The following is a 24202-nucleotide window of genomic DNA, read 5'->3' on the forward strand; positions in this document are numbered from 1 at the left end:
TTTTACAACCTTAGTAAAAAAACACCCCATTTAGAGATTAGAACTCATAACACATTTAGAGAATTTTGTGTTTACGTTTTGAGAGTTCTTTATTTTTGGGGTTGGGGTTTAGTTTTATCTCCATCTTTTGTACTCTTCGTTCTTTTGCCATTATAGTAACATTATCTTTGCTCGTGATTTTTATCCTCTTTGGAGGGGTTTTTCCACGTTAAATTTGTGTGTTCAATTTCTCAATTTATTTGGCTTTTTTGTTACTTGTTGATTAATCGGGTCGATCCCTAACAAAATGTGTTATGGGTTAATCTTTCTAGGGTTATAGAAGACCTATTTATAGTCTAAATTCGTAGGTCAAATAATATTAAAATAATCTACATGAATCAGAGTTTGAGTAGGAAACTAAAACAATATTTAACTGAAAGAAGTAAAGCCGAGAAAATTGAGGAACACGTCGCCACGTTGCGACATGGCTTTCTTCTCGTCGTGACAAAGTATGGTCACGTTGCCGGGACGAAGCTTATTTTCTCATGGGACAAAGAGCTCATTCTCGTTGCGACATCACATGCTGTTTATGCTTAAATACGAGGCATACTCCACACAAATGACTAACTAATGATTTTAAAAAAAAAAAACAACAAAATTTAAATTGCATCAAATTAACATATAAAAAAACTATATTTAAAAATTAAGGGACCAAACTATAAAAATTTAAAGGTAAAAGAACTTTATACAAAGGCACTTTAAAATATCATATTAGGATAATGGTTTCCCAAGGTAGATGTAAATGGATTATTGGTTCAATGGAATTAAATAATATACTTTAAAATAATGATTGAAGGTGCATGCGAAGAATGTGCCATGCCATCAACAATAATTCAACATATCTTTGTTAGATTGATTTGAAAAAAATATCTTTGAAGATTTGTCTTAAATTTGACACAATTTGGGTAAAAGTATTAAATTTGAAAAATAGATTTTAGTAATAAAATTAGGCTGGTTTAAAATATGAGCTAAACTCGGATTGAAACATTCAAGGCTCGAGCTCAACTCATTTTTCTGTGTATAATATCGTATATTATGTTATTTTTATATATAATATAATTTATAACATATAAAAACTAAATTTATAGTAATGACAATACTATATATACTGTAAATATTTAAAAAAAAACTAAGATGTTTATATATAAAATTTTAATAAATGAAAAAATATTAAATTAAAATAATATAAATATTTTTAAAAATTAAAAAATAATATAGGAAGGCCTAAAATGGGATTTGATTAACTATTTACAAATATGAGTTGATTTGAATAAAATTTTAAACTCGTATTTTGAGTGAACTTAGATAAATATAAAGTGTGCTAATGTTACACCCAAGATCGATTTAACCTATGAATACCTCCACCATATATACATATATATATATATATCCTATAATCTTTAACTATATATGATTTTACTAATAAATGATTGGGAGATGCGAAATTAAATTTTATTTTTCAAATATTTGAATCAACTTTGAATTTTAAAATTATCATTATTGAGAGAACTTTACCTACATTCCGTCTTGATTCAAACAAAATTAATCTTAAAACTATAAAACACGTGATGACATACGTGATTATTACATGTGATGAGAGATCAGTAGATGTTTGGTCTTAATTTTATGACATGTAGCTTTTGCTTTTGCTTTTTGGGGGAAACATGAGGTCACTAAAGAAAGACTAGAAATAAAAAAGGAAGGAAGAAAAGAAAGGAATAACAAAAAGGTCTAATTCCGTTCTTAGTCCCTATATTCTTTACATGTTTGAAATTTAATCTATTTATTTTTAAATAAAAGGTCAAATTTTATAACTAACTCCTCAAGACATCGATTATTACAACATCATGAGTCATATTAGCAAGAAAGAAAAATAAATTCACTAGAAAAAATACTACTAGTAAAAGAATCCGAGCACAAAAAATAGTAACAAAAAATACGTTGTATAAAGTAGATAGTCTCGTACTAAAACTTTAATCCTTCTACTTTTAATTTCAAAAACTAATCTCCTCTCTTTTTTATTTTAATGGTTGAAGTCCAATCGATAACTTCATGAAAAAACTTTAGGTAAATTAGATTACACAGCATTTAAAAAGAAAATTACTCACGGGATCAACCTGTTTGAAGCCACGTAGAAGTCATGTAAGTAAAAAAACAAAAAAAGGGTGATGTTCACTCCGTTTTTCTGAGTAGTGCTAAAAAATCTTACAACTCTAAAATCTAATTAGAAACCTTACAACCCTAAATTCGACATTTTTATTTGCTTATTTGACATTCCACATGTGTAATATTGGAGTAAATTTCTTTATTTTAAAAATAGTACATAATCCAATTTATTAGAAGTCCTTCGGCTATATTGGCATTTCAAATTCAAGTATTAAATCAAAATAGTGCAGTGGCTAAATTTAGTGGCGAAGTCGGGGGGCTGGCAGGGTCCCCGATCTCATAAAATGGAAATTTTTTCATTTAGGCCCATTTTAAATTATAAAAGACAAAAATATCCTCATAATAATATAATTTATTTATACATATAAGGGTTCTTTCGTAAATTTATTAACTGATTTCATGATCGATTGACCCATAACACTAATTCAATTAGGGTTTCAACATTAATATACATTATTTACTGATAACTTTTTTCTTTTAAAGAAAAATTATAAAAATGTAATTACCAAACATTAATATTTCTTTCTTTCTTTCTTTTTTCTTTCAAACATATCTCACTATAGACTAAATATATATATGTCAGTAGAAAGTAGTCTAAGGGGTAAATTAATAATTTTATTTGAGGAGTATACTTTGCATTTCAACATAAATAGTGTGTGACATCGCAATGAGGAAGAAGCGTCCTCTCGACGATGCGACCACCGACGTCACGATCAGAAGATTCGCCACGTCCCAATGACACGATGAAGGATGTCCCGATGTGGCGACGTATTCCCAAAGCTTCTCGATTTTTTCTTACGGTTAAACTCTGATTTCTCTCCCTACTTAAACTCTAATTATTCTAGGGTTGTTATAGTCAAATTTGTACACGAAATTTAGCTTATAAATAGACACTTTTCTACCCTAGAAAGATTTAACCCATAACACGTTTAGGTATTAGCTTTTACAAGCTTTCAAAGAATTTTGTGTTTAAAATTTGAAGGTTCTTATTTACAGGTTTAGTTTTTATCTCTATTTTTGTACTCTTCGCTTTTGCCAATTTAGTGAAATAATATTTACTCGTGGTTTTTTATTCTCTTCGTAAGGGTTTTTCTACAAAATTTGATCTTTTCAATTTTTTCGTTACTTTTATTTTTTATTGCTTACACGGGTTTATCCCCGACATTATCAAAAACAAGAAAACAGTTATATTTAAAAAGTGTTAAAAATGCTTTTTGAAAGCAGCTAAAAGCTTTTTTTTTTTTTTGGCTTAAATTTTGGATGATAAAAGCTCTTTATTGACTTATTTGTTTTTGTCGTTAAAAAGTAATTTTGAAAAGTAAAAAGAAAAAGAGAAAAAAGAAGAAGAAGTTAAATACTCTCTTAATATGACACAACTTTTGACCTAAAAAATAAGGCTTAAAATGTTTCCATATTTGGTCAAAGACGAGTCATCGCTAACTAATTCTAAGTTAGCATGATTAGTCAGGGTTAATCACCTTTAAAATTAATTTAAAAAGGAGTTATGGAAAATCTTAAAAGAATAGACTCGATTTACGTTTGAGAGTATAATGATGTGTAAAGAAAGATTACAACTTTTATAACCTTCGTTCTAAGACTGTATCACCATAACTTTCCATATTTTTATAAAAAAATTTTAGTTTCTAATTAGTATAGAGTCGAAAATTTTTGGAGGATCGAATTAAATTGTATATTTTTATGATAATAAAATATAATTTCACTATTTTAATAGTCTCTATCTTCATAATTTTTAAATGATCAAATCAAATTTTTATCATTTTTACGAGGCTAAAATATAATTTTATCATTATTAATTTAAAATTTTATAAACTATAAAGAATCTAAATAAAAAAATTTTCCGGGTGCGGGGATAGAGGTGTTCATGGGCCGGCCCGATGGCCCGCCCGAAATTGGGAGGGTTCGGGTAAAAATATAGTCCCGAAATATGGGTTTGGGCAAAAAAAATAAGGTCCGTTTAGAAAATGGGCCGGGCCTAGGGCACCACTTTTTAAGCCCGGGCCCGAATATAATAAATATATATTTTTTATTTTAAAATATTTTTAAAATACTTTTTTTAATTTTTAAAATAAATTTATGGTGTTTATTAAAAAAATGGGCCAAACTCGGGCTTAGAAATTTTTTTTCGGGCCGAGTTTGGACAAAATTTTAAGCCCATATTTTGGACCGGACTGGGCTTGAGCCTAGGACGTGGGCCGAACTTTTTTTAGGCCTTACCCAAACCCGGTCCGGCCCATTAACACCTCTATGCAGGGCTCTGCGGCTGCTTCTAATTAACCTAAATTATTCTAGATTTGATGGCTCCATTATTCTACCGATTATGAGGAAGATTACCTCAACCTAAAGTGATGTCAAAATAGTTATAAATTTAAATAAATATCAAATTATCAACAATTAATTAATTTTCGACGATAAAATCAATCAAAAATAGTAACAAAGATAATTACAAAATCAAAAATAAATAAAATAATCATACAATAAAAATCATATAAAAATAATCTTATGGCAAAATTAAAATAAATAAATAAACAATTGAAAGTGAATTCAAAACCAATTAATTTATAAAATATAATAATTATTTTAAAAAATAAATTTTGAGAATTTTTATTGTAAAAAAAAAACAAAATCAAATCAAATCAAATCAAATTAAACTAAATTATACTAAACTAAAAAAGCTTAATTTTTAGATTTCAAAACAACCTGAAACTAAACTTGATTATGGACCGGATTATTTGTTTAGGCCCGAAGGCCCGTTTGAAAAGTAGGAGGGTTTGGGCAAAAATAAAAGCTCGGTAAAGGGACTTGAATAAAAAAAATAAGACTCATTTTCTAAATGGGCCAAGCCTCGGGTAGGATTTTTTGCCCAAGCCCGGCCCGACTCGAATCAATTGTTTTGTTGTTGTTTCGCTGTTATTTCGCTATTATATTACTATTGTTTTGTTGTTATTGTTTGGATATTGTATAATTCTTATTTTATTGTTAATTTTGCTATTATTTTAGAGACATTTGCTTGTTAAGTTGCAACTATCTTGGTGTTATTTAAGTATAAAGACATTTTTTAATGTATTTTCAGTTTATGGGAAACATTTATTTTAATGTTTTTATTGTATTTGATGTATTATATTTTTTAAACTTATTTTTATATAAAAAATAATCTAAAAAAATTAATACAAATGGACCGAGCTTGAGTTTAGTATTTTTAATATAGACCAGATTTGGATAAAATTTTAGACCCATTTTTAAGTCGAACCTGAGACTAGAAAACAGACCTAAAATTTTACAGTAATCTGACCCGACCCATTATCAAAACCTATGTGAAACCAAAACCGATGTTAAATGTAAAATAAAGTTTTGTTTTTTAAGTCGAAGATAAGTAGTTTCATAAGTGGGATCGATACAAAAAAAAAAAAGGAGATTATGGAGATTACGGAGATTATGTAAAATAAAAATAAATAGCAAAATAGAGATATTAATTACTTTTAATAGGATAAAAAATGAGTTAATATGATTTTTTAAAGCTACTCCATACTAGGATGAGGATCGAACCCTCAGCCACTGCTTAAGGAAGGTAAGAGATACTCTTGCCGGTGGACTTAGTTGCCCAGTTTAAGTACCAAAGTGGACATAATTGTCAAGTTTATGTCAAGTTTAGGGACTAAAAGTTACATTAATCCTAAAGAAAAAGTAAAAGAGGGGAGGTGACATGGAAAAAAGGTATTGGACGCGGGTGTCAAGCTGATATCCACCGTTGATGAGAAAATCAGAGAATCAATCGTAGGGTCCAAAACAATCCCTAGACAAAGATTGAAAGCGAGCAAGCCTTAAAATGTTGAACTTCAAACATTTGACATTAGCTCAGAGACGGATCATTATTTACTTCAAAAAAAAAAAAAAAGAAAAAGAAAAGAAAAGTTAGGGTTTTAATTTGAAATCGGATTCGGTAGAGATTAAGCAATGGCTGGAGAAAGGGCCTTGTTCAAGTTCCTTAAGCCTGGGCAACGTCTACAGCCCGCCGACGTTCAAGCTGCCGCCATGTGGGGCGTCGCTGCCACTACCGGCGCTCTTTGGCTCATTCAGGTTTCTTTTTTTTTTCAATCATTTTTTCTTTATTGCTATTAGATCCATAGAAAAATCGATGTCATTGTTTATCATCGGATTTCCCCTTCTATATGTATTAAATTATTTTTTGGATCTGTATCCGTGTTTAGCTTACCTTGAAATTTAGACCTTGGAATAAATCTTTGCTTTAAAAAAAAAAGATCCATTTTTCGCCCATGTTAATGTAAAATGAGAAACTGGACCTTAGAAGATTCAAAACTCCAGCTTTAAAGAGCCTCGGTTCAATATGTTCCAAATATGGCCTTTTTTTTAATGGATTGATAATATTTGTTCAATCATCTTATATTTTTGGAATAATAGAAACATTTTCCCCCTTAATCAATAACATATAAGTTTAATTTTAGGCTTTTAAATCTAGGTATGGTTTAGTTTAATGGGTTTGTGATTGAACATAGATTGCTTTAAAGCACTCTTGTTTAATGTCATTATATACTTCTGCCCGTTCTCGCTTTTGATACTTTTAACTAATGCTCTGTCTTTTTCTCCTCATGGAAGTCTCTTGTGCCTACTTTTTGATGTAACACCACTGTCTCTCCAAAAGCATCATCTATGATATCATGGTTCCGATTAGATGTTAATCTGTTTGTTTAGGTTTTTTGTATGCATAGTGTCATGATCCTAGGGAGAGGTCATAAATCTCACAATGGTTGTATACTAGAATTGGTCTTGGGATTTAAGTGTTTACACCAGTTTAACTTGTGAGTCACCTTTTGTGGATAAAATTGAGGCCCGCTGAGTTGAAGTGGACAATACTTTGTAGGTTTCTGTGGACCACAACACACAGCTTCCCCTCTAAAACACTTGTAAACATCTGATCTATAAATACTTAAAAGGGTTATATATGACTGGTTTACATTCGTGAATGCATGTTCTATAAAGGTTGTAGTTTGAGCTTGATTTAAACAATCGGTCAATTAAATGAAACTCATTGAGATGTTATATTTGGTTGATTAATTAAGTGGTTGGCTGTTTTATGAGGGTGAGAACTTGGTGTGCAGAGTTGTGCCTGTCTTTGAAGCTGTGATTAGAGATTGCAGTTGTTTTACAAGTTTGTGAATCATTAGCTAATGTTTGAAAACTTTTCATTCCAATTTCGGCAGCCTTTTGATTGGTTGAAGAAGACCTTTCTGGAGAAACCAGAGTCGGAGTAGAAGCAAATGGGACATCTTGCAACTCATTGCGGTTTTGTCTATCAGGTTTGCTGATGAACAAATCATGGAAAGAATAAAAATAATAATGTAGTAAGTGTAATTTTTTGTGGATTATTGTTACGAGAACAAGTCTCTTTGCTTTTGGCATCAATTACTGGGAAGTTTTGAACCTTTCACCTTCAGTCTGAACTGTTGTCTCATTTCTACTTGAGTTTATGAATTCATGCATTCATAAAGAGGTTTAGTTGAGATTCTGATTGGAATGTAAATCAAAAGGGAAATGAATGGTATAAATAATTGAATTAAACATTATTGAAATTCAGATGCTTATTTTAGCAACTCATGATGTTTGAATGGAGTTAATGTTTTTCTAGGTAGTAAGTTAGAGTTCATGTTTTCAATCTAGTAATGAGAAAACTACAAAATATAATTTTTTGCATTGAAAGAGCAAGTTGTGGGATGAATGTTGCGGAAAGCTTTGGTTTTGGGGGGAGTTAATATACTATTTGGCAGTTAAGTTTGGCTTCAATTTTCAATTTGGTACTTGAATTTTTTTTGCCAATTTGGTACATGAGTTTGGCCACAATGTTCATTTTGGTACCTGAGTTGAGTTTGGCTTCAATCTTCAATTTGGCACCTAAATTCTTTTTGTCCCAATTTGGTACATGAGTTTGGCTAAAATGTTCATTTTGGTACCTAAGTTTTTTTGTTTTGATACTTGAGTTTTTCTCTGTCTCAGTTAAGTGTTTGAATTTGACTTCAATGTTCAATTTGGTATTTGAGCTTTTCTTTTTTATCCCAATCAAGTACTTACGGTTTTTTACTAGAGCATATTTGTCATAATATTCATTAGGTACTAAATTGAATATTGAAGCTAAACTCAAATACCAAATAGTATCTTAACCTTTTTTTAATAGGTGAACTTACTTGCCAGTAGCCAGTATGCTAGTGCCACATTTTGGCTATCGATGGTCATAGTTTGAAAACTTATTCAAAAGTTCCAATGTGGGTTGTTGTTCATGAAACGAGTAGGGTTGGACTCATTAATCCTATCAACACTATATGGTTGCTCAAGTTTGGTGTGACTGAATCAGCTAATTAATAGTTTTGATAGCCTGGTCCCAAAACGTGCATTCGATCCTACCAATAAACTAAACCATGTTGAGCTACTTCCAAATGAAAATGAGAGAAGTACCAAGCAGAGTGATCTTGAACCGTTGATGCAAGAACGACGAATGGAAAATTCAGGGGTTAAATCATGAATGAAACGTTATTATTTTTTAGTACACGAGAAAAACATCAAGACTGTTGTTGATGAGACTTGAGAGCCTGAAAAACCTTGGAGCTGGTATCAAATATCTGAGCTCTTCTATTGTAATCCATAGGGTCCCTTCCCTGGTCTTCCCCCATAATTGCTTCAGTTTCCAAACATTCCAACAGCTCCACCATTCCCTTCCTTCCTTTGCACCTTTCACTCACCCTCTCATCTCTCATCCACTCTTCTTTTTCTTCTTGTTTCTTCTCAGCCAATAACCCTGAATCCCAACCCATACACCCAACCACTACTCCATGGCTTTGCACACCTCCATGAGCTGACGATGGTATCCTTAACAGACGACGGCAGTGGCTCATTTGGCTTGATTTTGGGAACTTTTTGATGATGGTGTTGATGGAGTGTGTTCTAGTGTGACAAAGACAAGTAAATTCCATGTTGTGTGGCTCTAAATAGAGCTTATGAGACTACTTGGGTGTGGTTTTTATATAGAAAGAGATTGGGAGCTGAAAATAAGGGCCGATCCACGTATCCACAATGAACCACTATTCTAGTCGTGGTTGTAGAGTTGGGATATATATGTGTATATATATAAATACCATAGAGGTTACTCTATTAAAAGTCTATTGTATTTTGTTCTTTTTTTTAAAAAATAAGTAAATTAGTTCACTTATATTAAACAAATAATAAAAAGATCAGTCTATTAAAAATTTACCCATTTCTACTACAAAAATTGATTTATGTACATAAACACGAGGTACATGTTAATTATCTAATAGAAAAATTAATTTACTCTTTGATTTAATATATAAAATTAATCAATTTATTTTTCAAGTAAAAAATAAAATATAATCTAATTACTAATACATGATTTTTTTATGATAATTTCATGTATGTATGTACAGAAGGCACACAATTCAAAGACCAATATTTCACTAATAGATGTGTTGTCTTATTTTACAGCTCAAGATGGTCCTAAATTCCTCGCACAAAGGCACACGATTCAAAGGCAAGACATGCCTTTGTCTATACTCGATGGGGCTTTGTCCATTTTTAGTTTTAGCTAATTGATCAGTTGGTGGACATTCTCACAGCTTGTTCATTGCAAGGTGAAGGTGAAATAAGAAACATCTACGCTTTATATTTGGAGGCTTTTTTTTTTCTTTTTTTTTTGTCGAATGTTAAAATCCGTTCAAGTTTAGCGACATAAAGAAGAAATATAATAGTCAATTATAAAACTATGGAAAGAAAATAAATAGGCTTAAAAACGCGGCTAATTAGAATGTGCTACATGACACTTCAATCTAAGAAGTGTCATGTGACATCTATATGTATTAACAATAAAAATAGATTTGAAAAAAAAATTATAGAAAATTCTAAAATAATTTACAATATAAAAATATAAAAAAATTACTGGGTCAATTACCGGTCAATGGTCGTTCAACACCTGGTTAACGTTCGGTCAATATCAATCAATGGTTCGTCAACACTAGTCAAAGTCAAAGGGTAATTTCTATCTATTATATTGTTATTTTTTTAGAATTTTTAATCTATTTTTATTTTTATTACATATGGATGCCATGTGACACTTTTTAATTGGATTGAAGTGTCATGTGGCACATTGTAATTGGGCCACATTTCAATTGGTTTTTTTAACGGTAATGGGTTTTTTTAACGGCAATGAGTTTTTTTTTAAATGGTAGTGGAGTGAACCTATAACAAAATATAACTTTAAGTATCAGTCTGAGTCAAAAATAATTGAAGTACCAAAGCAAGAAAAAGAGTATACTTTAAGGACCAAATGATGCTTTAAGCCGAATAAATAGTTCATAAGCTTCACAATTTATTTATTTAAAATTATTCTATCCGAAATTTTTATTCCATTGATATAAATTGATTAAAAAACTTCACAAACTGGATTAAAAGTTAAGTCATTAATATATGTATTTATTATATGTCAATGCATTAACTCTATTTGTAGATTTTTTTTATTTAATTGATAGTTGACAAGATAATAATCCTTTATCATCTTCCATATCTTTAAGAGTTTTCTCTTAGTTTCTATAGTTTTTGAAACAACAAAGTCAATAATTGCAAAAATAGAGGAGTTGTGTTAAGAGCAGTGGCAATTGTGAGTGGCATTGTGTAATAACAACAGTCAACACAAAGTGCTTGTTTACGCAATTTTGTTTCTTTATAATTGCAAGGTCTTATCTAGAGAGATAATCCATTATCAATTAACCTTGTACAATTAGTGATTTAAGTCTTATCACAACCTTATATAGTAACATCACTATTACACATAAGATCTAGATCACCCTTAGAACGTTGATTATGAGCAAAACATAAGCAACCAAACACACGAATATCTTCAAACAAAGGAGGGCTACCAAACAACATTTCATAGGGTGTTTTATTGTGAAGTAGAGGTGAGAGAGAGGTGAAGGAGTTCGATTAAGGAGATGAGAAGCAATCGACACACATTCCCTCTAAAAAGATATAGGCAGATTTCTCTAGAAACAAAAAGCACAAGCTACATTTAAAATATGCTGATGTTTCCTCTCCATTCTCCTATTTTGTTGAGGAGTATCAACATAAGATGTTTGAAAAATAATGTTATTTGCAAGAAAATAATCCTGGAGACAATTAAATTCCATCCCATTATCACTTCTAACATATTTTATTTGTTGAGAAAATTGACAATCAACCATAACAATGAATGACATGATAACTTTGAAAACCTCATTTTTATTAGCCAATAGATATACCCAAACAACCTAAGAGAAATCATCAACCAATGTCAAAAAATATCAAAATCCACAAATGAAAGAGTGTCACAAAAGCCCCATAAATCACAATGTACTAACTCAAAAATATGAGTGGCTTTTTGTTTACTAATTGGAAAGCTATTTCTAGTCTACTTAGCACAATGACAAATTTCACATGCTTTATTCAGATGATCTCTAGAGTTACTAACATAAGGAAGTAATTTTACTACTTTCTCATAAGGGTGACCTAATCTTCTATGCCAAAGTTCCAAAGAGGATGAAACTTCAATTGAAACCGCTTTGACCGTCGAAACCTGCCAGAAGTAGTAAAATTCATCCCATCTCTCACTCACTCCAATCAACTTCCTCGAATGAAGGTCCTAAATAGCACATATGTTAATAGAAAATTGGACAAAATAGTTCATATCATCATTCAACTGGGAAACCGAAATTAAATTACAGTTTAATTTAGGAACATAAAAAACGTGTTTTAAGTGAATTTTACCCGTCAATTTAACCATTCATTCTTGGGTAGCCACCACTGTTTTGCCATCAAGGAGTCCTACGTAACATGCTACAACATCTCTCACCTTTGTCAAACATATAAGATCATCCGTAACATGATTTGAACACCCCATACCAATAATCCAATTATTCTTGGACTTACCATTCAACTGAGTGGAAGTTGACTGTTTATTACCGAACACCATCAAAAGAGATTGTCATTGCTCAGCGATAAAACTAGGAAGTGTCGCCTCCCTGATGGTGGAGGAGGAGGAGACTCGCTGCCAGCCATTTAGAACGATGAAGAAATTTTTTTTCAAAAACCTTACTCAGATGCCATGAGAAGAATAGGTAACCTCCCCTATTTTATTGATAGACTCAAGGGTATATATATCTATACAGTAGTAGTTACGTTAGAAATCAAATTGATAAAATATAATACCCCATAATAATATCCTATTATATCCCATTAGAAATCAAATTGTTAAGAGATAATATCCCATAATAATATCCTATAATATCTGTTAGAGTTGTGTGACCCAAATTCTTGTTAAAAAAAATAGTGGCAAAATAAGGGGATTTGTGGGTACTATATAGGCTATACAAGTGGAATCCATATAAAAGTACACTTTTTTCTATTTGATATTGATTAGAATGAAGTGTTTTAACCTTTTTACACTGCTTCTATTTGACACTGATTAGAATAAGAGTTTTCAACTTATAAATAGACGCAGTCTAAACTCCTTTTATATCATTCGAATTCGACATTATTGAATTTTCTTCTCTTTTGCTCGTGGCTTTTTCTCGAAAGGGTTTTCACGTAAAATCTGTATGTTCTATATTGTTATTATTGACGTTCAACTTTTACAATATCCCATTAGAAATCAAATTGCTTAAAAGATAATATCCCATAATAATATCCTAACAACAAGCCTACCCTATTCTAAATTTTGGTTACCAACTTTAATATATTGCAATATAGCCTCTGATCTATGCAATATCATAGAAGTTTTTTTCTTCAATATTCTGCTCCTCAATAAAATCTTTCTTGGTAAACTCCAAATATTTGTTGACACATTTTGTTGTAAGGAATGTTTAACCTTTCCTTTTGAAAAGCTTCTCACTTTTTTTTTTCTCTAGCCTTGTTAGGAGCCTCGTTCATCATAGAGGGAACACCAACTTCCTTCAACTTTTTGTTCTTCTATTTAGAAGTCAGCAGATCATTTGGCCTATCTTTTCTTGCTCATGATGCGATTTGTACTTAAAACCCTATAATTTTAAGATTAATATATGTCACTCAATTTCAAAAAGTTATAAAATGGATATCGAATTATTCGAAAGTTTTCATTTAAATTATCGGACTGTTAAAATCACTATTGTATGATTTTTTTCGTTCACATCGCCTACACTGATTGAAAGCTCCCACTCTTTTTCTTTTCTATAATTTTTTTTTTCATGGAACAACTTTAAATGTTATGAGTTTACGAATCAAAATTCAAATAACTTTCTTCTTCAATCTCTAACATTGACCTTTAAATCAACTTAGATCTAAGGTATGTTATTCTACTCGTCGATGAATACTGATCCACTGTACCCATCGTCGTATTGTCAATTAAGGGTGAGTTTGGATGGGCGGTGCGTTTACCTGCGGTTAGTGTAAAAACAGCGGTGGCGGTGAGATTAGATACTGTAGCGATACTGTAACGTGAGACAAAAAGTAAGCTAAACGCACCGCACCCAATCGCCCATTCAAACCCACCCTAAAACTCACTAACAGGACCCATTACAATTAGTGGCTTAAATAAAAACTTAAATTATTTAATGACTTAAATGAAAAATTTTAAATTATTCAATGAATTTTTTTATAATTTTTTAAAATTAAATAATCAAACAATATTATTAAATTTTTAACAACTATATTAATGCTCTTCAACGTATGTAATGAGCATACTAATTGAATTAAAGCTGAATTTACTTTTATTAATGTCCATTTCAGAAGGTCTAATCAGTGCTTTTACCAAAAAAACGTATAGCCGCATATATTAGAATTAACTTTTTTTCTCTATGGACCATTCAAAAACTGCCACGTAATTGCGTATCGAAACGTGTTTTCGCATGGAATCAAAGCAGTTTTAATTCGAGCCGCCTCTCCTATTTTATATTCTTTTTCATTTTTTCACAGAACGCCTTCTTCTCCGCGTTGCCTCTGCAGTTCACTAAAGGTCTCTTCTTTTTCCTTTCCCTTGATTTACAGCTTTTTTTTTATAAAATTCTTGGTATCGTTGTTATTTCTTTGGTCAGTGGTGTTTCTTTTTTAATTTTTTTTTCGAAAATCTAATATTGAACTTTGAATTGCTTTTCCGATTCGTCATTGGGATCTCCGTTTATGATTGCCCTTTGAGCTGCACAGATCTCGTTCTGGTTTTGTTTTTTTTCTTTAAATTTTATATTTTTCATGTTGAATTATATACTGTCAAATTGAATTGGTTTTGATAGGTCAATTTGGGGGTTAATTCAGATTTTAAAAATTTTGAATCATTTTGGGTTCTCTCTTTTTCTTTTTCTTTTTTTCCGGTTGGGTTATCTTTAGGAAACTTAGGCTTACTTTTTCGGTTCATTTTGGATTTGGGTTATTTGAGTTTGATTTTTTTTAATGTTAGGATGATTTCAGATTCGGGTAATTTTGGGATTGGGTTGTGCTAGTTCGGCTTTTTGCCTTTTTGTCAGGTTGGGTTGGTTTGGATTCGGTTAATTGGGTTGGGTTTTGATTAGGGTCAAAATTGACATTAAGTTATAAATTGTTGAGGGGGATCGGCTCCTCTGCGAGAAGTCCTCGAAGTGTTGGGGAGGCCAACCCGGTTCCTCAATAATAGAAGGTATTGTCTCTGGGGAAGGGTTTTGTCCCCCCTCCACCGAGAGCCGTGTACGGTTGCCTCTTGGTTGGTGGCCATAGGGTCGAGGCGCTCTCCTCTGTGCACCGTACATGGCTCTCTGTGGGGGGGGGGGGAACCCTTCCTTACGGGACAATACATTCCATTATTGAGGAACAGGACTGGATCGGCGTCCTTGAGGACAACATTTCGAAGACTTCTCTTGGAGGAGCCGATCCCCCTTCAACAAAAATGTTACTGAATTACCTAATACCATGTGTGAGGCAGAGTTTTCTTCTGCTTTAACTTTTGGGTTAAGGTAAAGCATTGTGTTGACATGAATTTTGAGCTATAAATCAAATAGGAACAAAACTTGCCTTAGTGTGTACCCTAATTGTTAGATAAAAATGTATCTTATGAATCAGATAAAAACTGAGTATTATCAATGATGAAGTGAATATTTAGGAAGATTGTTTGAACATATAGCAATTATTGAAGTAAATTTTGCTTTACTTTTGCACTTGTAACATGAAGTTGAATATTGACATTAAGTAGAAATTTTCAATTATTTTAGTTGGTGAGGTTTATTTTCAGTTTTAAAACAGTGAAACGAAAGAGGTGGTGTTTGTCAAATAAAGATGTGGTAATGCATTAGTTTTAAGCTCATTTGGGTTGTTACAGTGTTTGAATGTTGCAACATAGTATACATTTTAGCTACTTAAAGTCCAGTGTTCAACACTTCTTTGCATGTTGTTCTAAGACACAGTTGAATGTTCTCTTTCTTTCTTTCTTTTTTTAAAGAATATATCTGCCTCTTCTGCATTAACGCTTTTCTTTCCCCAACATTCGTACTAAGTTAAGGTGATTAATAGGACTGCCATTTATAGCTGGAACTGACTCTGTGTCACCTTGGGCTACAGATTTGTGAACCAGGTCTTAATGAATTCAAGAAGCACTGTTGCATCCACAGTTTCCTGCCAATCGGGAAACAAGAACGACTTTCTCTTCTGGATTTTGGCCTGCTTGCTTCCAAGTTTCCTCGGAACCCTTGTTGCATACGTTAACTTCCAGTTGTTTAAGGCCATTGTACGGTGCCCCTCTTCATCTATTCGCATCTTGGAATCTTTACAACTATAGCCTCAAAGGATTTTTAAAAGTAATCTGCGTCATTTCTTAAAAGCAGCATGGTTTCCTCTCACTTATCTAGTTTAAATGGGTCCCGCTTGCGCAAAGGCTTCCAGAATCAGTTGCTTTTTCCCACCGGACAACCTGATACCCCGACCTCTGATCATCTTGAGTTTGATTTCTCTGATGTGTTTGGACCTGCTTCAGTTCAAGCCTCAACTGAAATCAGCACAGAGATTACCAAAAATCTGATTGTGGCAACTGAATCAAATGAACTGCTTTATGATGATCCAGCTGTTATCTGTAGCCGCTCCCACTCCTTGGTTGGCCCCTCGACTTATGTTAGCCACTCATTGAAACATAGCAAGCTTACATTACGTGAAATAGGGGATTCCTTGGAACTTGTAGAAGGAGCTAGGGATGAGGCTCAAGAAGAGCTTAGGAAACCATCAATTGATGATGTTATTCCGGAGAACCCTCAAGGTCTTGTAGAGAGCCAAAATCAGTCTGTAGGACTCAAAGATTTTGAAGTTTTGAAGGTTGTTGGCCAAGGTGCTTTTGGAAGGGTTTATCAAGTAAGGAGGAATGATACCTCAGACATATATGCAATGAAGGTCATGCGCAAGGATAAGATTATGGAGAAAAATCACGCTGAGTACATGAAATCTGAGAGGGATATATTAACAAAAGTGGATCATCCCTTCATTGTGCAGCTCAGATGCTCCTTCCAGGTAATGATGTTCTAGCAGAATAATGTTTTGATATTTCTGGTTGCTTTATTCTCTTATGGTATTCACAAGTTTAGATGCTGCCACGCTAGCTGAATATTTTGGCGGTCCAAACTTTTTGTACCCCCATATTTAGTATATATGCTAATTTGTTCACTTAACATTTCCTGCAGACCAAATATAGACTGTACCTTGTGCTTGACTTTGTTAATGGGGGGCATCTTTTCTTCCAGCTTTATCGCCAGGGCTTATTCAGGTACGGCATTGTAAGCTATGACAGTTTTTGTATTTGTCTTTATAATTTAAATTTCTGGAGTGGACCAACATTTTGCATTTCCTTCTTCAGGGAAGATTTGGCTCGCATATATACTGCAGAGATAGTATCAGCTGTTTCTCATCTCCATTCTAATGGCATAATGCACAGGGATCTCAAACCTGAGAATATTCTTCTAGACGCAGAGGGACATGTAAGCGTTTGCAAAATGCTGTGTGTGGGTGCAAATGTTGTTTTTCATGCTTATACCAGAATTTGAGGTTCTCAAACTCCAAAATAGTGTTTTGTATGTATTTGCATGTGACCTGATGGTTGGTTTCTGTGGTGGTCACAACCTATGTGATTGCATATGATTGCTTGACTCTGCATTGCTGACTCATTTTTAACATTGATTGCATTGATTGATTTCTAAACTACTTTCATGGTGGTTGGTGCTACCTCTATTTTACCAGGTTATGCTGACTGATTTCGGCCTGGCAAAGGAATTTAATGAAAGTACAAGATCCAATTCCATGTGTGGAACTCTGGAATATATGTCCCCAGAAATTGTTCTTGGCAAAGGCCATGACAAGGCAGCTGATTGGTGGAGTGTGGGAATTCTATTGTATGAAATGCTTACTGGGAAGGTTGGTATTCTTGATTTATGATCTTGAGTGCGTGTCATTCATCGCTTTGTCATGCTTAGCTTATTTTTGTTTATTGTTCACTGTTTTGCAGCCACCCTTTAGTGGTGGAAACAGACAGAAGATACAGGATAAGATAATAAAGGAAAAGATAAAGCTGCCAGCATTTTTGTCTAGTGAAGCACACTCAATTCTCAAGGGGGTAATTTCACTTTCTTACGCCTTTATCGTACCGTTACATGCTCTGAAAAGTCCAATACTTATCTAGCTGTAATCGCTCCACCTGGTGATTCGGTTTGAATTTTTCTTGCCTCTAGATGACAAATCATGGTATAGGTTGCTTCAAATAATTAATGTGCAATTTTAGATATAAATGAATTTTGTTATTTCCTACAGCTGCTGCAGAAAGATGCAAGCAAGCGTCTCGGCAGTGGACAAGGTGGTAGCGAGGAGATCAAACGGCATAAGTGGTTCAAGTCCATTAACTGGAAGAAATTAGAAGCTAGACAGATAAGGCCAAGTTTTCTCCCTGAAGTTGCCGGGAACCAATGTATTGCGAATTTCGAGGAGTGCTGGACTAACATGCCAGTTCATGATTCTCCGGTTGCTAGCCCAACGTTCGGGGAGAATCCGTTCAAAGGGTTCACATATGTGAGGCCTGCAGCCTCATTTCTTAACAGAAATGCTTGATATCAACTTCGGAGGTTCCCTGTTCACCTACTATTCCTATTCCCAAGTGACTGCAGATGGCTGTTCCACTGGCAGCAGGCATCTGTTCTATCATTTAAGTTTGATGTTTGTCCAAATTGTCAATTATGAACTTTTGTATTTTTATGTTGTCATTTTTGTTTCTCTAGTTAAAACATTGCTGTCTGCTCTTAAACATGTTTGTTGAGAAAACACCAGACAAACTTGATGTTGTTTTAATGTTTCCTGATATGAAAAGCAAATATTTTTAGTTTCACCTAGATTATTTAGATTATTTTCTATTTACTTAATTACATGGTTGATGATAATAAGACAGAAATATATAGCAAAAACCCAATTAAGGGTTTTACTTCTCATGTGTGTATATATAAAGGCAAATTATGATTTTGGGTTTTTTTTAATGCTCGGATTTGGAATCTAGTACTTATTCCTTAAATACACATAATTTAGTCTTCAATTTTTATAATAGTTAATTTCAATAGCTAACGCCATTAACATATTAAACTAATGAAAGGGTGTTCTTAAAACTTCATGTAAGCATTATGATGGGGATGGTTAATGTTTTTCAAAAATTCATGGAAGCATTTTCCTAAAAACTAACCGACATGGTTTTTTTTGTGTGTGTTTTTAAGAAAGGCTCGTGTAAGTATTTTAATCGCTGCTAATTATTTGAGTTAATTAATAATATAAAGAAATTAAATTATGCTAAATTGAAGTATTTGTTAACATCAAAGTTCCTATTTAAAATTTTTTATTTCAAAATATTACACTAACAAATTTAATAAAAGAATTTAATAGTATTAACAGTTAAATCTAAATTATAAAATCTATAATATTTTAATTAAATTCTTAAAACATAAACATATATCCCTTTATTTAAAAAGCTCCGATAAAATTATCGGATTTTACATTAAGAGTTAAATTATATTTTATTCTTTTTATTTAAAAATAGATAAATTAATTCTTGTACGTTAAATCGAGAGTAAATTGGTTATTCGATTAAAATTTCATACTATTAAAAATGGTCCCTATATATCAATATAAATTATCGTGGCACATCACATGTTTACTTATTCATTAGCCATACCAATTTTTAATAGTAAAATGATGAAATTTTAATAGAAATGATCACTTTATTTTTTTATCTAAGTAAGATTAATTTATTTATTTTTTGATACAATGAGTAAAATGCAATCTAACATTTAATACAAAGACTTTCATGGTATTTATACCTAAGCATTATCTAAAAATTCAAACAAAATTTATAATATGAAAGATCTTACTACTCTTGAACACACATATATAAAAGAAACAAAGAAGTAATATAAATATTTCAAGAGATATAGTTTCGTTTCGTTTCATTCCATTTCCTTTTTCTTTTTCTTTTCTACTAACAGAGCTATCCAAAGGGTTAAGAACTAGGGAAGAAAGGATTAGGCTGAGAGATGGTCAAAAAATTAAAAAATAAAAAACAGAATAAAATAAAAAGAACACCATGATTGTGGTTTATGGGAAAATGATGCCAACAGTCAAACCCTGGTGGCTTTAGCCACTGCTGCTATCTTCTTTGGGAGTTGTACCTTGTCAGCACCCACAAATTTGTCCACTTGCCTTCCCTCCTTTATGAAAAAGAATGTTGGTGTAGCGCTTATCTCCCATGATGTACTAAACTCCTGCATTATGGCAACAAATAGCTTAATCATGGTTATCAAGATTTGAGGAATAAAAATAGGGTTTCATCGTACAAAGTTATCAAAGATTTTGAAAAGGTCTAATCATGTTTTTAGCCGTGTCGAAATTTGAGATTTAATCTCATTACATAATTTGGTGTAAATTAATAACACGGTTAATTGTTGTCATTAACATAATTTGGCATAATTCAATATCTTTACCTAATTATGTTACTAGTAGGTCCAAGAAAACTCCATGTCATTAATATCAACAAGTCGTAGTCAACACAATTTGAATTTACCATATACAAGTAAGGTCAATAAAAACCAAGAAAGTATATTTTAGAGGCCCTTATATTAAGAGTTGAATTATATTTTGCTCCTTCTACTAAAAAAATGAGTAAATTAGTTATTATACATTAGATTAAAGAGTAAATTGATCATTCTGTTAAAAAATTTATCCATTTCTACTCTTAAAAACTAATCCCTATATGTCAGCGTGTTTGGTTATTTTGTCAGCATGCTAATTTTTAATAATAAAAATGAATAAACTTTTTAACAAAAAAGATCAATTTACTCTTTGATCTAATATATGAAACTAATTTGCTCATTTTTTAAGTAGGAGGCAAAATGCAATTTGATACTTATTGCAGGGACCTCCATGGTATTTTTTCCCAATAAAGCCTTAATTGTGCTAATAAGGTCGAAGTCTAAGGACATTGACCGTCTAAATTCAAGTTTCACCTTATAAAAAACTGTGTGTGAGTTTGTTATACTTAAATCTCAGAGCCTATTTCACATGCCTATGACTTAAGATCTTGTGAGCCCAAACTATTGAGACCACATATTTGAAATGGATAGGACATTTGTCATTCACATGTCAGATATATTTATTCCCTAATCATGATAGGCCAAATATTAAGACCTACTTAAAACAATTTACGACGACAAGATATTAGTAGACCAGTTAACTTACAAGGGGGTTTGGAATCAATACGTGAGCGACACATGATACCTTGGAAACTATTAGGGAGAACCCAATAAAGGCTTTCGAGCACCAAGAAAAGGGGTCAAGACTCCCCCTCACCTAACTAGACTCCAACTCTCTCCTCTCCTCTCGAATATTCTCTTAACATCCACATTCAGAGAGTTAATCAATTTAATGCTTATAATGATTGATTCTGATTGTATAAATGCAGAGGATCAAATTATGCTAAATTAAAATAAAATAATTATCTTATAAAATTAAACAGGAATACTATTAGAGGGACTAAAACCATAAGACCTCTAAAGAAAGGGAAAAAAAAAGTGATTTTCACTTACTGCAAGTGTATCGACATCCACAGTAAGGAACATGAGAGAAGGATATTTATCTGCAAGTTCACCGTAGGTTGGTGCTATCGATCGACAAGGACCTGACCATGGTGTACTGAAATTTGCAACTAGCTGTTGGAAAATTCAAGAGAAAAGTTAGACCATGATAAAAGTGAGAAGAAGTTCAAGTGGCTCTAAATGGTAAATCATTGCATTATCGATAGTACTTTCCAAGTTCACCATTAGCATTCACATATCAATGGATCCATCATTCAAGTATGTATGCATTGCATAATTTTAGACATGGTTGATCAAATGACGTAAATGAAGGTAAAAGTATCATTGAGGCCCTTGTACTAAGAGATAGATTGCATTTTGGTTTCGCTACTCAAAAAATGGACAAATTAGTTCATATATGTTGGTTCAAAGAGCAAGCTGGTCCTTCTGTTGAAAGTTCCATCCATTTCTACTGTTAATAACGTATAAGGACCAGTTTTTAACAGTAAAAATGAATGGAATTTTCAATAGAATGATCATTTTACCCTTTGACCTAACGTACAGGGATTAAATCAATTTTTTTAGTAAAAGGGGTAAAATGTAATATGACTCCTAGTATAAAGGCCTCCATGATACTTTTGCTTGTAAATGGCATTATGGAACTTACTATCTTTCCATCTCTGGTTGCCTCTGTTAGTTTTTCCTCCCAGCTCTGTATGGTAGTTATAATGTGAACGTTTTTGCCGGTAAGCTCCGAATACAATTCCTCTTCGTCCTTCGAGTCTCCGTACAGACACTTGAAGATCCGCAAGAACTGCGTGCCACAGTCAATTCAACAAGGATCATGGAACATATATATATGCATATGTATGTATATACGCACAATATTTACCATCAACAAGAACACCTAACAAATGAGTACCATATAGGAGAAGAAACATATATAGGTTAGTACACTATTTGAAACAATGCCTATAAGAAATCAAAGGCATATGCTATCAACTGCGGGGCTATTTAGCAATGACTTTTCTCCTAACATATTTACGATCAATATTTATATGTGTGTGTGCGCCCGCGCGTATGCATGCATGCATTATGTATGTATGTATGTATGTATGTATGTATGTATGTATGTATGTATGTATGTATGTATGTATACAGACCATATTTACCATTAACAATAACACCTAACAATGAGAGTACCATATGGGAGAAAAAACATGCATAGGTTGGTCACCATTTGAATCAATGCCTATAAGAAATCAAAGGCATATGCTATCAACTGCAGGCCTATTTAGCCATGACTTTTCTCCTAACATATTTACCACCAACAGGTATATATACATGTAGGTATGCATGTATGTGTGTATACACACCATATTTTCCGTCAACAAGAACACCTAACAATGAGAGTACCATATGGGAGAAGAAACATGTATAGGTTGGTCACCATTTGAAACAATGCCGATAAGAAATCAAAGGCATATGCTATCAACTGCAGGCCTATTTAGCCATGACTTTTCTCCTAACATATTTACCACCAACATGTATATATATATATATGTAGGTATGCATGTATGTATGTATACACACCATATTTTCCATCGACAAGAACACCTAACAATGAGAGTACCATATGGGAGAAGAAACATGTATAGGTCGGTGCACTAATTAAAACAATGCCTATAAGAAATCAAAGGCATTAATATCAACTGCAGGCCTATTTAGCAATGACTTTTGTCTTAACATATTCATCGATATACCGTTGCAGGGTGCACTCGATGGGATCGTTGCTGTTTCGGAACTCGGTATTGTTCAACATACATGCACTTAATGAAGGTTTATCTTTGTTACATTATCCAGGTAAAAATTGATTGATTAAAATGAATGAAAAAAATAAGAGGAGAGAAAAGCAACACTCTTTTTCAAAGGACATTTCATGTTTAGAAGCTTTTCAGAAGTGGCTGCCGCCTGTAAAAATGTGGGGAAAAAAAGGCACCAGAATTTTACACCAAAGCCTTCTCTATTTATTTGATTGTAGACTGTTTTTTTAAAGGACTCACCTTGCTCCAACAATGTCCCATTTGCCCAACTGAACCTTATTTATGAAGTTACAGCAGGCCCCTGCAAATATGATAAACATTACTCGATTTTTTCTTGAAATGTGATTATGGTAATTGTTTGCCCTGATCCATTTAACTTAAAAATATATGAGTAAAAACTCATACAAAGGATGAGACGAGGCGGATGATGGATTTAGTAATATCCGTCCTGTTCCATCACCATCCTATGAACAAAAAAGAGAACTCTGCTATGAACCCTGCAAATCTCTTGATATAGCCTATCATTTTTTTTAACTAAAAAACATTTGATTTAGAGTTCCCTCTCTTCCTAGAACATTGTCCAAAAAAACCCATTCTCATTCAGTATGCCACCTAATGAAAATGGGAGCTGTTTTTTTCATTCTCCAATGGAGAATTTAAGGATGAAAAATCAACATGAACATGATTGAAATTGATTACGTTTATGAATCAAAAAAAAGAAAAGAAAAGCAAAAGAGCATTTACCTTGGGATCCTTTGGGATTTGATGTTCTTTGTAATCAAAGCATTTTGAATAAAATCATGTGATTACAACCGGGAAAAGTGAGAAAAAAAGAAAAGAAAAAAAAGAAAGAAAATTGGAGCAAATAACGAGAAATAGAAATAAAAACAATGGATGTGAAGCGAGAATATAGGATTTTGAGTTCATTTTAAGGAAATAACTAACACCTAAATTTAGCATTGTGTTAAATAATTATGTCTATCCTTTATTACATTTCATCACTTAGTCTATTGAAATAAAATTTAAAGTTAA

General features: G+C 32.5%; 3 protein-coding genes across 4 annotated transcripts; 1 reads left to right on the forward strand and 2 right to left on the reverse strand.

Annotated features, from left to right (window-relative positions):
* Positions 1 to 8676: 8676 nt before the first annotated feature.
* Positions 8677 to 9438, reverse strand: LOC105773964 (uncharacterized). Its single transcript, XM_012596215.2, has one exon. It carries the CDS (start codon positions 9201 to 9203, stop codon positions 8793 to 8795), a length of 411 nt encoding a protein of 136 aa, XP_012451669.1. The 5' UTR covers positions 9204 to 9438; the 3' UTR covers positions 8677 to 8792.
* A 4697-nt stretch (positions 9439 to 14135) lies between these two features.
* On the forward strand, positions 14136 to 18622 carry LOC105772716 (serine/threonine-protein kinase AtPK2/AtPK19). Of its 2 annotated transcripts, none has more exons than XM_012594134.2 (7): positions 14136 to 14260; positions 15829 to 16764; positions 16935 to 17017; positions 17108 to 17228; positions 17488 to 17661; positions 17753 to 17860; positions 18055 to 18622. In XM_012594134.2, exons 2-7 carry the CDS (start codon positions 16093 to 16095, stop codon positions 18346 to 18348), a joined length of 1452 nt encoding a protein of 483 aa, XP_012449588.1. In that variant the 5' UTR covers positions 14136 to 14260; positions 15829 to 16092; the 3' UTR covers positions 18349 to 18622. The 2 variants fall into 2 exon arrangements, with proteins under 2 accessions (XP_012449588.1, XP_012449587.1); XM_012594133.2 differs by lacking the exon at positions 14136 to 14260 and adding an exon at positions 14875 to 15227.
* A 1047-nt stretch (positions 18623 to 19669) lies between these two features.
* LOC105772717 (thioredoxin H4-1) lies at positions 19670 to 24051 on the reverse strand. The gene is made up of 5 exons (XM_012594135.2): positions 23915 to 24051; positions 23411 to 23471; positions 22015 to 22161; positions 21360 to 21482; positions 19670 to 20039 (listed from the first exon to the last, which is right to left on the reverse strand). The coding sequence occupies exons 2-5, from the start codon at positions 23429 to 23431 to the stop codon at positions 19896 to 19898; spliced, it is 435 nt and encodes a 144-aa protein (XP_012449589.1). The 5' UTR covers positions 23432 to 23471; positions 23915 to 24051; the 3' UTR covers positions 19670 to 19895.
* Between the last annotated feature and the right edge of the window lie 151 nt (positions 24052 to 24202).

Source organism: Gossypium raimondii, chromosome 6, assembly GCF_025698545.1.
Source record: "Gossypium raimondii isolate GPD5lz chromosome 6, ASM2569854v1, whole genome shotgun sequence".
Taxonomy (NCBI): domain Eukaryota; kingdom Viridiplantae; phylum Streptophyta; class Magnoliopsida; order Malvales; family Malvaceae; genus Gossypium; species Gossypium raimondii.